The 14,774-nt window shown below is 36.1% G+C and overlaps 1 protein-coding gene across 1 annotated transcript; it reads right to left on the bottom strand.

The window, feature by feature from the left end:
• Nucleotides 1–509: 509 nt before the first annotated feature.
• On the bottom strand, nt 510–10,667 carry LOC105049755 (protein transport protein SEC23 D). Its single transcript, XM_010929498.4, is given in 17 exon segments — nt 510–1,207; nt 1,361–1,575; nt 2,073–2,347; nt 2,902–3,019; nt 5,877–5,972; nt 7,810–7,925; nt 8,018–8,099; nt 8,221–8,375; nt 8,453–8,556; nt 8,559–8,597; nt 8,752–8,874; nt 8,877–8,937; nt 9,122–9,294; nt 9,398–9,451; nt 10,175–10,231; nt 10,341–10,634; nt 10,637–10,667. Coding segments are annotated over 17 exon segments (2,205 nt in total). The 3' UTR covers nt 510–995.
• Between the last annotated feature and the right edge of the window lie 4,107 nt (nt 10,668–14,774).

The following is a 14,774-nucleotide window of genomic DNA, read 5'->3' as shown; positions in this document are numbered from 1 at the left end:
TGTTTTAAACATTTTTGTTAGTTTAGTATTAGGTTAGTTGGATTGTTGGAGGCTTATTTGGAAACACTAGTGCAAACGTGCAATTCTATAGTTCTGTATGCTGGGGAAGTAGTCAAGTGAACGCTGGCCCGGATTGTGTTGAGTTCAGACTGGGGTATGGTCAGGGTCAAATGTGGTTAAAGCAGCACCCAACTAATTCAAACTTACGAACTCAAACCTAACCCAAGGTCACAAGAAACCCTAGTCACACTCTTGACAACAACCCAGTTCTCTGGCTCCAGATCTTGGTTTCCCTAGCTTTCTGGTACCCAATTTGTCTGTACAGACGGTAATTATCAATTGGACCAGCTAAACTGGAGATCCCATGCACATTTGTTTAAACAATATAAATTGGTGAAGATCCCATGCAAATAGATAGCATTTAACTCGAGTTTGTTGATAGGCGTACAAAAGCCTTATGCCAGCTGAAACAAGCTCCATGCAACTCCTAAAAAGTCATTTAACTCAGATTTCAAAAATTATGGACTGAAGGCACGTTGAGATTTGTATGAAGGAGAGAATCGAATAGAAGCACCTAGAATTGCCATGCAAGCTCATGCGATGCAGCCTTTTGGATGAAGATTGAATAGCTTCTTCGAGCTCCATGAATGAATAGTTCTTGACCATTCAAGCATCAATTTGCATTAAAATCTTACCTTAATCAAGCAGCTTTTACAGGTTTCAGAAAGAAGAGCTCTTTGTTTCAACATTCAACAACCAAACTGGGATATGACCAACATCTCTCCCGTAAGTAGCAGCTTGAACACAAAATGTCGACCATAAAGGTTCGTTTTGCTGCTTCAGCAATGGGAAAAACCGAAGGCACAAAAACATCCTTGGCAATTTCAGTCCCGCAGGCATATGCAGTTCTCATATGCAGACCTTAGTAACTCATTGATATCTGCATTTATCTATGTAAATGCCAAGCTTGGAAACTTTTAGTTACCTTTATATTTTTATTTGAGATATTCTGCTACATCCTGGGTGATCTCCTCAAGGAAGGAAACAAAACCGGTGACGCTGCTAATACCAGTGCCATCAACGTCCTGCTCCTCAATGAGATAGTTCTCAAATACTGTGGCATCATCCTGCCCTCCACGAATAAATGTAAGCTTTGGTGTAATACATCTCTCTTGCTTTAATTTATTGATTGTTGTTCGCAGAAGACCTGAAAAATGGCATGTTTAAGAGACAGCAAAATGATTGATTGTAACATAAAAGCATGTATTGCTTTCTAAACTAAAAGACATGCACATATCAAAATAATAGAACTAGCTCCCTTCAATGAGGAACATAGAATATTCTGGTAAATACTCCTTACAATCATGTGGAGGAGGAAAGGGAAGTGAAGGATCAGCTGTCGAAGAATAATACACAATGAGATTTGTGAAGGCATCAAGAAAGAATATCGGACTTCCACTGGTAATGAGAGCAGCACGACTTAATGAATGACGTGGATATGCTTGTTTGTCTGGTGTAGCATATGAAGTCAACACAGGATATATAGCCCGGTGGAGGGAAGCAGGATCCAGTGCACTGCACCAAACAATCAATTTACTTTTGAATGAAATATTTCTGTTAAGGCTATAAAAGAGGATTTCTTCTAAGATCAAAAAGAACAATAGGAGAGTTTAATCTTATAATACTTCTTTTAAAAGACAATAGAAGAGCACCACTATCTGGGACCAAACCTGGAACCTCTACCCCACTCAACTGCGGAGAATAGATGTACCAACTGGCTTACTCAAGTCCCATTGGTTCCAGAGCACTCTTAAGCTTTGCCTATTTCTTTATCAAGAATGCCTCACACGGCAGTACATGGAGGAGCAATTAACGTGGCCCCATAGCATGCTGATAGTGTATGAATCTCTTACTGAGAACTCCAACATTTTAACAGATGATGGGCCATAATTTTTACACCATACTTCCACATCACCAAAAGTTTTTGTTCTCTCTTTTTTTCCCAATATTGTTAAATTAATCACATCAAAGTTCATAGACATCTGCACATAAGATACAAGAATAATAGATACCTGAAAAGGCACTGAAGGTATATCCGGTAATCTGGGTGAACACCTTCTTCATGAAACCGGAGAAGAGGGTTCCTTAATAAAGCAAAGACAAGTCGGGGTAAGGGCTGCAATTGTGGGCACTGAGAGAAGGCTACATTAACACGAGAAATTGAACTTCCATTATCATTATGAACTATTTTGTACGCATTGTTATACTGGGCTGTAAGAATGACTAGCCAATCATGGAGCAACATTCTGCCTTCCCTGACCCCTTCCTCCAAGGAAGCTAGAATAACCTGAAAGACAGCCAGCACAAATTATCAGTGGATGTAATCAAGTAAAATAGCTAAAAATGCAAGTTTACGTTAATACAGTTCCACATGACTGAAAATGCAAGTTTGTTTTAATACAAGCTCCACCTCTGCAAGTAAAGCAGATAATTATTTGGAAAGAATACATTAAATATGATATTTCAATTACTGAAAATACACATTGGCAGGCAATAAAAACAATCAGAGAAGCAAAGACAACTTCAAAAACACCCCACAACAAAATTACCAAACTTACTTAGCAGACTTAGCAGCTGAAGTTTTGACTAGAAATCATACATTTTAGAGAAAAACACCATGAATTTAAGATCGATGACTTCCACAAAACTTGATATAGCAAATTAGACTTCCAAGGTTAAAGCATCTGTTTTTATTTAGTAGTCATTGATTTTTTCCTTGTACAATAGTTCAGAACTTCAGGTCATCTTATAACGGATGTTCAATCACTTAGACACATCTACCATATTGTATAAATAACAAAAGTTAGTAAATAAAACAACTAGACTCATTTTATTAGTTACCTTGTGAACAAGGATAGACAAAACAGCTTCGGAATCGACATTGTCATAAAGTTCGTTGATATTTCCAGTTGTTCCATACTGGAGTGTCCTTATTCTTAATCGTCTTTTAAGACAAAACCTGCAAAGGGGTAGATTGAAATTAAGCCAACCAGAAAAGATGACAATATAGAATTTTTTTTGAATAGGAATAGAGACTGATTTATAGGCAACATGAAAATAGGTTAAGACCACAGAGCATAATGCATGATAATATAAGATGCTCTTCAAAAAACAACCAGCTAAAAGCCCACACGTAAAGCAGAATACTAAAATAGAAGAAACGGAAATTGCACTAGGCATTATTAAATGAACAAACTGTTCTGCAGCAGCTTGTTCTTGGCTGGAAATTTAGCTCAGCATTCGCTCATTCTATGAGTAAATGAGCTGAACACAAGCCAATATTTTGAGCTCAAAAAATAAACAAGCTGAACAACAAGCTCGTTTTTTTCTGTCATTCTCTTCATGTTCCATCCCCAAATCTCCATACTAATTGTGGAATATCCTTCCCCAGACCATTTATGAGCTGTGAAAAAAAATTCAAGCAAATCTTTTGATGGAGGAGGCTGCCAAAAGGTTAGGTGAGTGTCAAACCAAGCATCTCCACAAGCCACAGACCCTAGGCTGATGCCGTCTATGGTGAGAGTCATAGATAATGCTTGTCTAAGGAGGTAAGGATCACTGATGCATATGAGAGACTACCTGATCTCTCACTTTCATCTCCACCCATAACTCAACCTATACTTATCTTCCTTACAACCCAGGGAGATAACCTATTTGGTAGGGCATAGGGAGAGATTCATCAATGCACCGTCCACTGGGTTTAAGTTGGCAGAGCAGGGAGAACACAATTCAGTTTAACTCATCATATACAGTTACAGTTGTGATGAGGAATTAAAGCAGATCTAATCTTTGCTGCTTGATATCAAAATTATTTAAATATATCATTTTAAGTACAAACCTTGTTCAGCCTACCATGGTAGAGTAATTCACTTCTGAAAAAATTTCTGCAAGCAGATACTCTCTAAACAATATTGCCACATTTTTCAAATAAATTTTTAATTAATCCATTTGACTATAGTCTATAGGTCATACTGAATATATAGGAAATATTTAGACCCAACAACTATTATTGAATTAAGTTAATGTCATGCATACTACCACATGAATTGGTTATTTTGTGTAGATATTGTCATATCACATTTTCTCTTAAATAGTGAGCATCCCTATTTCAAACTGTGGGTGCCATATAATCAAAGATCCCAGATTTTGTTTCCGAATCTCCCAACACTTAATCCCCTTTCTTGATGGACTCTACTATTTGATCAATCACTTTCCTTCCTCAAGGAATCCTATGAATCTTGTAATATTTATTAACCGCTTGCTATAACAATTTGAACTATGGTCTAAGACAGGCAGGCAAATAGGAAAGCCAAATAATTTCAACTGAGCATCATCTACTATAGTATTATTTCTCTGATGTCCTAGTTTTAGATTTTCTGAAAATAAAATCCCGGTTTTGCAATTTTCAGAACTTCATGGAAAAAACTGAAGGAATGGAGGTGATTCTCAGCATAAATTGTGTTTTAATATTTGAACCATTTCAAACTTTAAATGCATCCTAATCTCTATATCTTCCTGTATAGACATGTCAGTGTTCATGGCTTCAACTCACCATAATACACCAATAACTTTATGTTAATTGAGACAAGTTTTGAGTGATGAAAATTTTTCTTTCATATGAGATGCTATAACTTTGTCATCCCTCAGAAAAGGTTAAATATTACAGAAAATTTTCAGTTCTTAAATCTAAGTCAGAAGAACCTGCAACTACATCAATAAAAAAGCAAAACAAACTTTATGAAAACTATTATGAATATGAAGACTCTTAATGAGGATTTCAGTAGGGTTTATGCCTAAATCAAGCACCTTCAATAGATTGCAATGGAATCTTATGGCAGTCACTTAAGTCACCCCGATCAAGCAGCATATTGTTGATTTTAGAATGAAGTTGTCAACACCAATGAATTTGATGATAATGAGAACAATGAAAAGCTATTTATATGACTGTTTGTGTTCAGTTAATATTATCTTATCATTTACAGACATGGCTACTGGGGTTTGCTTTATTGATTTAATCAGGCTTTCGAAACTATTTTTTGTCTGCTTCACAATCCATTAGTAAGAAAAATTGTTAGGCAATAATTAGAAACAACAGTATTATACGAGGACTGCAATTGGGATGCTCAATATAAGATGAGAAGTTTTTGTGCCTGAAAATTATTGTTTATGCCTAAATTAAGCACCTTTAGGAGTGCAATTGAAATCTTGTAGTGGGCACTTAAGTCACCTCAATCAAGAGGCATGTCATTGATTTTAGAATGAAGTTGTCCACACCAATGAATTTGATGATAATGAGAACAATGAACAGTTATTTATTTATGACATTAGCATTAACAGCCATGTCTATCTGGGGTTTGCTTTACCGATTTAATCAGGCTTTTGAAACTATTTTGCATCTGCTTCTCAATCTATTAGTCAGAAGATTTATTAGGCAGTCATTAGATGCAATCATATTTCAAGTCTGCTTAGCAATTAATCAAACTTTCAAAACTATTTTAAGTCAGTTTCTCAATCCATTAGTCATAGAGATTATTAGGCAGTTGAATACACAGTCATACAAAAATAAATAAAATAGTAATTCATTACACAAAAAAGAAACATTATACTTAACCAAAAAAATTAAAAATAATAGTATCTCAACTAACAGAATTAATAAGTTTAAATAGGTGACTGGATGCAATTTCTTCAGTTGAAACTATGTTTCTTGATCATTTGATGACAAGTATATCAAGCAAAAATAAAACCAGACTGCAACAAAAAATTACAAATCAGTGAAAATAGTAGTCTAAATTGTGAAGCATTTTAGTCAGTCTTACCTTGCAGAAGAATTTGAGCCAGTATCTGATGTCTCCTCATAAGGCACAATAACATTATATTGAAATGCAATTTGTAGAACAGGACGTTCTGTGTGCCTGTAAGGAAAACAAATTGTCTTATCGTATTTTCTAAAGCATCATAATCAGCAATTAACTCAAAAAAAAAAGTTCAGAATTTCATGTTTGTAAGTAACAATAGCAAAAACTCAATGTAGTAAATCTAGAACCCATTATCAATCGGTGTTAATCTTACATAAAGAGTTCAAGATGCAGGCATCCAATCATGAAAAACAAAAGACTACCATGCTAACCAAACAGGAGTGGACAAAAGGATAGACATAAGATACAACAAAACAAAGTCAAAGACATGTCAGACTGCCCATTTAACAGATCCCATCTTGTACCCTGAAGCCATGGGCTACCCTATCTCTACATGGAGGGGCTGACTGGCTTTGCAGGGGGGTGAGCTCGTTCAAGGGAATCTGACAACCATAGTCAGCAGACATGAACAAGGAGATAAAAACAGAGGGATTGGCTTGGAGGCACTTGGTGGTGAGGAGGATGCAGCTCTTCATGAAGGCACCACTCCAGGTGCAGATGTCAACTGTGAAAATGGTAGTTTAGGCAGTCTTTAAAGAAAAGGTGACAAATTTTGATATTGTATTGTTGTTTAGAATTAGCTTTGGGAAATCTGACACTAAAATATATCATGCAATAAGCCGACTTTGACCAAGCAAATGGGGCATAGAGAACATTGTCATCTATGTTGGATTTATGACCTATATATGACACATTGATTGATAAAAATCAACATCCGAAGATTGCTTAGGGCATAATTAGCAATCAAGGGGGTCCATGGTGCACAACAGATGGTGGTGACTTGAGCCTAAGGTCAGGCCTTTAGAATATATTAATTTTCACATTACTGTGTAGCTTATTCAATGATTATGCCAATAATCATCTGGTCAATTATCATCTATAATAAAATTTAATATGGAACAATGTTTTTTCTCATTTCACATATTATGCTCCACTCGTTGGATTATAACTTTTTTTAATTTCCCCTTATATTTTTAAGTCTTTTATAATTTACAGAGTTACCTTGACTTCCAAGTTACTGCCTAGGCATGTCTCTAGTATCTAGGCATAAGGCAGGCCCTCTTGCTGCATATTCAATGCATAGTCTTTTAAAACAATGCTAACTCAATAAATTAGTTGCACAACCACTATCCTTCTATAACAATCCTAGAATCTAAAAACTAATAGAGATGCTCCATCACATCACTCCTAAAAATAATGATAATAATAATAATTCAATTCCAGTTACCTACACATTCTTTAACTTGTAATCCATTCAACAACTTCTTCTAAAAGTCAGTTCTCTCACCCATCCAAGGGTTATCTCTACTCTTCGTATCTGAATGGAAACTCTCCTCATGCACAAATCTACTCGATTGTGCTACTCCATCTCCAATCTAAAGAATCTCGATCCAACAATTCATTATCACCATAAAAAGAATGTCACCAGCATCTAATACTTAAAACCTGCTGATCACTATCAAGGTTCGCCATCTCAATATTGAGACCTATACCAATGCCAACCTGTTTTTGTGTCAATACGGGCTGATTGGGCAACCAAGTGTCAGTACACCTCCCACACCATGTATTGGAACTAAACTGGTACGGTATGGTAAGCAACATATTGCCGATTCAGTACAGTACAGCAAACCTTGATCACAATACGCTAGTAATTGTATCATTCAGGAAAAAGAAGCATGAAACACTTGCCAATACACACCTGTGACAACAAATATTGTCCCACATACCTTGTTTAAACTGTCAAAAATGTAACAGGCTGCATGATGAAAGATTATACGACCAAAAAAAAGCATCAGCATGCATTTATTCTTGGCTAGAGTAGAAATAGTTATACCTGGAAAAACCGTCAGAATCTGAAAACTCAAAGTCATAAGCATATGTTGCAAAAGAATCGCAACAAATGATATGTTGAACATTTTCATACTGAGGATCTGGGAAGAAATGACCATACTGTGAACAAGGTGAAGCAATCAGTAACAACATAAAAAATATTAAGTAGAAAAAATCGAGAAGATGAAAACCAAGAAAAGTTGGTCACATACAGAATGACAAGGCTTGAACTCAGAAGATGTTCTCAATCGCAATATACAGCCAAATGCATAAGGGCGACTCAACATTCGGTACCTATTTAAGCAATCATCTTAGAATCTAATAGACATTCACTCTGAGTTGCTAAAGAACTATAGAAATAAGAAATTTAAGACTAAGTTGCACATCTGGAAATGGATTCCCTTCTTAGACTTACATGTCCTGTGGAAGCGTGGAATCGTCTGTATTTGCATAAAGAAACAGAGAACCACCACTCTCAATACTCAGAAATTTAAGAGAAGCCAAGTCTGTGTACTCATTTGTAATAGCAAAAATGTCCACACAGACACCTGCTTGAACAGCAACAGCAGCCTGTGATATGTGGTCAGCATTTGCATTTCTAAATATGCATATGAACAATGATGGACCACTTGTCCAGATAACATTACCAAATCTTTATAGAATGGTGTCTGCTCAGGTAGCAATGCACGATCTGCATCCTCCCCTCTGCTAGCATACTGTTCCCCATACCGCCTTGTGTCTAACTGTCCCCTCCATAATCAGGAGAACCAGACAAAAAGGCAAACACCCTAGCTGTCCTCAATCAAACAAGACAGGAATTTCTGATAAGATAAAAATACAAGAAAAAAGACATATAAGCAATAAATTGAATAATCTTTTGTGAATAAAAACCAGTTCTATAGGAATCTGGAAAAGATGGTAAAATGTGATTCAGACTTTACCATACCCAGAGCAAAGGTATGCCCATATTCTGAACTGAGGTAGTCAATAAGAGCAGCCATGGCTGATCCAAAGCCACGGCCACCTAATAAAATACCATCAAGCCCTTGCTCTGCACCTGTGGTTCTTCCCAAGAAGTTGTAGGCCTTAGCGTCTCAAGAGCTGCAGCAATGTGATCCTTGCAAGTGTCCACCTGTTTACAAACAACTGAGCCATTAAATCAGAACATCCAGGTGCACATGACAGTGTCATGTTTCAGAAATAGCCTGTCTCGCAGGTTATCAGTTTGATGAGCATCTTGAAATTCAGCAGAATAGCTCATTGAAAATTCAAAGGAAAACAAAAACTGTTTTATCTGTCATTGTCAGCTAACATACAGGAGCCAAAAATGAAAGCAATGGCATCACATCTTCAAGGCCAACAGGCAATCCACCATCTGAATCAGGTGGGACAAAAACATTTTTCACAACAGGTACAGGACCTTGAACATCATATAACCCAATCTTATGGCTGAATGTAACAAGCCCAAACAATGATCCTGGCCCAAGAGCTGTAAAAAAAGAAAAAAAAATGGGGGGAAAACAGAATAAGTGAAATCAGTTGCGACAAAATGCTATGAAATCTTATAAGTTCCTCTGCCATTAATCACCAACCTTCAAGAGCTGCTAGAAGAGCACTTTTGACAAGCTCTAAAAACTCTTCAGAACCTGCAGCAGAATTAAATCACACCAAGATCATTAATAGTCATTGCACATCTGTCATTGCCATACAATGATAAAAGTAAAGAAATGAACTTAATGCTGTTAGTGTACATGAATAACTTAACATTGTATCATCAATAGTGATATCTCAAAACACTCATGGTAAGAGCCAATAAACACCAATTACAGAGAATTGGTGGCATGCATATAATGGCTAAGATCCTCCTTAAGAATCAAGACATGCTTGAACACTGTTTTCATCTAGCAGAACTGCACTAATAACTAACAATGCTTGGTGAAAACAAAATGGTCAAAAGTAAAATAACAGATGATGAGGCACTATCAGACCAGATTACTTCCAAAGATGTATGATAAAATAGAAACAGGCAAAAAAATGAATAACAATGGACAATTTACAATGGAAAAGAGCTTATATCAATCCTTTTACTTTCTAACTACCCAAGAAAATAAAGAATCCTATAATTCATTCCAACCATAACTTCTCTGACTAAATGCAGTCGTACAAACAAGATCTGAATCTTACGAAATTCTAAACACCCAAAAAAAGATTCATATCCAACAACACGAATTTAGGATAACAAGTCATAATCATAAAAATGATAATCAAGAAGAGAAAGCATGGTAACTTCAGATAAATCTCATATTTTAGATTTTTTCAAAAAATCGAGAAAACTATGAATGGAAAGATCGTTGAGGATCAGATCTTACAAGCCAGATCCACTGCTGCGACATAGACAGGCCGTGCCTCTTCCCCAGATCCTTCCACTACAATCCAAAAATTTTTCATCGGATAAAACCAAATTCAAAATAGATCACATCTATACGAAACCAATCGGACTCATACGAGCTTAAAAATTAAGGAAATGGAAATAACCTGGTAGCTCGAGATCGATGAAGGAGGAGCACATCTCGGCACAGGTTTCGGACTGGGAGTAGCGCTCGATGGCCTGCACGCTGAGGTAGTTGAGGGAGCCGCAGAGGGCGCAGGTCCAGGCCCACTGCTCGAGCTCGCAGTAGGTGTTGAAATAGCCCCAGCAGTTCTCGCAACGGGGGAGGAGGTGGCCGTCGGAGCCGTACGCCGGCGCGACGCCGTGCTCGTCCCCCAGCGAGAAGGGCGTCAGGGTGACACCCCACGGAAGGGCGCATGATTCCTGGGCTTCCGCGTCGAGGGGAAGCGAGAAAGCGTCGGCCGCACCGCCATTGATGGGATCTTCGGAGATTGGAGGGAGGAAGAAGAATATGGGAAGGTTTTACGCCTTGATGAGAGTCGGGGGAGGAGAAGAAAAGAAAATATTAGTAAGAAGAGGAAAGAGAGGAGAAAAGAAGCCTAGCACACATATATTTTTTTTATTGAGAGTTTAGGAAATGAAAAAAAGTTAATTTTTTTCATTAGAACGAGGAAAAAAATAATATATATATTTTTTAAAAAAATATAATAAATTTAAAAAATAAAAAATATTATTTTTAATTTTTTATATTTTTTAATTTTTATTTTTTTTTTATCCAAAACTCAATTAGATGGGAGAATAGATGGGAAATTGAAATAAATCTTAAAATTAAAATATTATTAATTTTATTTTATTATTAAAAAAATAAAAAAAAAATTATAAAAAATTTATTAATTTTTATTTTTTCCCTCCAATTCTATTCGGATGAAAAAATATTCACATTTGAGAAATTATATTTCCTCTATTTTTTTTTTTATAAAAAAATTTAATCAAAAAAATTAATATTTTTTTTATTTTTTTCTTTCTCTCTAACTCTTTCTCCCAACCAAGCATTAGGGATTTCCAAGGGATCCAAATCGGGTCCAATCACCGCGCCCAAAAATACTCGGATCCGAAATCACGTTCATTCTGCTCTGATCGTACGTAGGATTAAGTCAAAAATTGTGAACTGATCTGCTTATTAACCGAATAAGAAATTCAAATCCGAGTGCAGCCAATTTATTAAATAAATAACCTGATGTAGCTCACATAACTCATTTATTAGATAGATCAAATTAAATTAAATAGATTAAATATATTAAGTTAAATAGATCAAAAATAAATTAAATAAATTTTAAATAAATTAAATATATTTTGAATAAATTAAATGGGTCGAGTAATGGATCAAAAAGGGTTAACAGGTGCTATGGGTGAAAAGTCTCTACCATCAAGGGGTCGGCTTAATCGGCTCCCAACCCATGTGTCAACTGCCGACCCCTATCTCCAATAATCTTCATGCATCAGCCATCGACCATGCACGTAAGCCATATACTCAAGCCATCAACCCATACTTTGGTCGAGCCTTGCTTTGATCAACATATTTGGAAGAGTTAATTAGGAGATCCCACGTATCTTTTCAAACCACAAAATTACTGGGAGCAGCTAACCACAAGCCAAATAAGGCCACCATAACCACCAAATCTTGAGAAATCAAGCTGAAAATCTTGAAATAATGCATCTGAAGGAGTCGGGATGGCCTCCAACAACTCTTCTCTGTTACAGCTCTCACCTTGATTTATAAATAAAGATAATCAGAGGACCTCCAAGGTATACAATCTCTCCCTCGCAATTCTTTCCATCTATTCTAAATTTATGACTGGAGCATCAAAGGGTTCTCACTGGTGCTAACCCTAGCTCAAAACTTATTTTGCAGATTTGGCTGTCGCAATTCGTCGATCACCGTTCAACTCCAACATACCCAACCCAACCCATAAATCTGCAGTAACAGATCGGCACTAGAGGAAGAGCCCAGGCCCACTTTCAGGAAGGAGTATGAGATCTGTAACAAGGCCACCACGAAGAGCATCCTTATGACGTTCCAATGCCATGATGGACTGACTGATCGAAAATTCGATCGAGAACCATGCTCCTGTTGGATTTTTTATGGTGCGCATACATGTGTGTTTCAAAATTTTTTTTTCAAAATAATGCAGCAGAATTAAAGATTAAAATTTTTTTTAATCTAAATCATGCATGCACAAGAATATAACATACAATGATCTACTTCATATGCTGAAACTAACACATGCTGATTTTGTGCTGAAATTGAATATGTAATCAGATCACATACCTGTTTCGCTAATTTTTTCTTCGAATCTAGATCTGAAAAAAGATAGGTTCTCTTTTAGCCGCGTAAGTATCCAGCTGTTGGATGTATGTCCTAAAAGTCAATCTTGACTGATACATTTCATATCTTTAGGATATGATTTTGTACTTATTGGACAATTATATTACCATTCATATTTATGTATCCATGAATCATCCAAGGATTAACAAGATAATGATACATATTCTCAAAGAGTTGAAAATTTGAGACATGTGTCATTAATGGTTAGTTCCTAAATTACTCCCGGTCATAAGATCATCATGAGGATGGTGATTGATCTGGATAGACCAATACATGAATTGCTTTCTTCGGACAGATGGATTTTGAGTCTGCAGTGTAGAGATACTGGAACGAAAGTGTAGATGGTTGTTAGAAAATAACTAGCACTGAGCATGACCAACACGAGAAGTCACATGGATATTTGCTCACTCGTTAGTGACTTTCTCGATGCTGCAGTTATATGACTAGTCTTTTAATTTGAGATGACACTACTGCTCACAGTGAGGCTGCTGGAGTTTGACTGATACATCAACATGGGTCTCAAAGAGCCCTTGAAGTGGATATTGACGACAGTTGATCCACTGTAGGAGTAGGATGTGCATCAACATGGAATCTACCATCCCTAACAGAAGAGAGTAGTCCTATAGAATTTAAGAGGCTGAATCCTTAAGTTTATGGTCATAGCAGTATGATTGATAAAAAAAAATTTCATAGAATCACATATGGACTTAAGTTGATTGAATCTATCATATGACCGATGTTGAGGTTTGACGATTCATCCATGACCTGCCATCTGATCGAAACTCACGATAGAGGGACTGTATCAAACGTTAACTGCACCTAGAGGTTCATATTTTATTCTATTAGATTGTCACTACATACTGCTAGATGTCACTGGTAGATTGTGAGACTCATGAGGATCATCTTGATGATCAATGATCCTTGATGGGCAAAGTTGGAATTATTTCAACCCATTGAAAAGAGTTTCAATAATATTGTGATAGAGATCATAATATATCTCACTATCAGACAGAATAGAACCTATGGAGTCATACACAAAAGAGATTTTTGACTGATCAGATGGTTGAATTATGATTATGAAGCATAATAGGATTTGATTATCAATTTGATTGATAATTGATCTAATATGAATGTTACATTATGTACTTACTAAAGAGTTAGTGAGTTATAGGATGATTAATTAGCATTAGGATTGCTAATTGATTCAATTTGATTGAGCAATGGGGCTTATATCAAGTTCAATTTGATTGAATTTAATTTGACTCATTATGGATTTGATTTGATCAACCCCAATATGATTATAGGATAATTCCAAAAGGATCGGATGATTAGTCCCAATTGAATTAGAATTTTGGTTTGACCCAATTTCTAATTAGACTAGAATGTATGTATTCCTAATTAGACTAGAAATCTTCATTTTCTTGGATGTACCAAATTCTAATTGGATTAGGATTAAAAATTGAGTTTGACTCAAGCACCAAGAAAGAGTCCAATCGGACTAAGACTCCTCCTCCAATTAAGAGACATCTAATCTAAATTAATTGAGCTTCAAATTAGATTTGGATTCCTATTTATTTGAGTCTAATCTAATCCTAATGTAATTAGAATTAATAGATATTTTAATTGAGTTTAAAACAGTAATTTAAATAAGAGTTCCATGTTCTTGAAATACCTTGATTCCATACGCCAAAAAGGATTCCATGCCTAACCTGATTTGGATGCCACATCATACCAGGTTTTAACATCATATTTTTTCCCTATTTAGCATGTAAGAAAGAAGCCAAATCCCCTTGAATTATCGTGTAAAATGTGGAGAAACTTGGGCATACAAGAGTTATGGGCGGCATAATATTTGCTAGAGTCCTAAAGTGTTAGGACTCTCATCTCCTATCCAAACTAGGTCTCTATCTAATGCCTATTTAAACACGAACCCTTGGGATGTTTTAAGAGAGAGAGGATCAGGTTATGATGCCCAAAAACTAGGAGATCTTGTGCAAGAAAAGCAAGGGAGAAAGGGGCGGTGATGAGGTACTTGGCACGAGGTATGCTGATGCTTCCTATCCTTTCTTTCTTACACAACCAATTGTTGGTTGTTTGGACATCTCCTTCTCCCTTTCTTGTCTATTTTGGATATAGTTGTCTCCTCTTTTTTTTGTCTAAAAATTAGATAAAATTTTTACATCTCTATTATAGA

The sequence above is a fragment of the Elaeis guineensis genome, chromosome 8 (assembly GCF_000442705.2).
Source record: "Elaeis guineensis isolate ETL-2024a chromosome 8, EG11, whole genome shotgun sequence".
Taxonomy (NCBI): domain Eukaryota; kingdom Viridiplantae; phylum Streptophyta; class Magnoliopsida; order Arecales; family Arecaceae; genus Elaeis; species Elaeis guineensis.
Note: the sequence above shows the minus strand (reverse complement) of the source record. Positions and strands in the feature narration are given on the sequence as shown.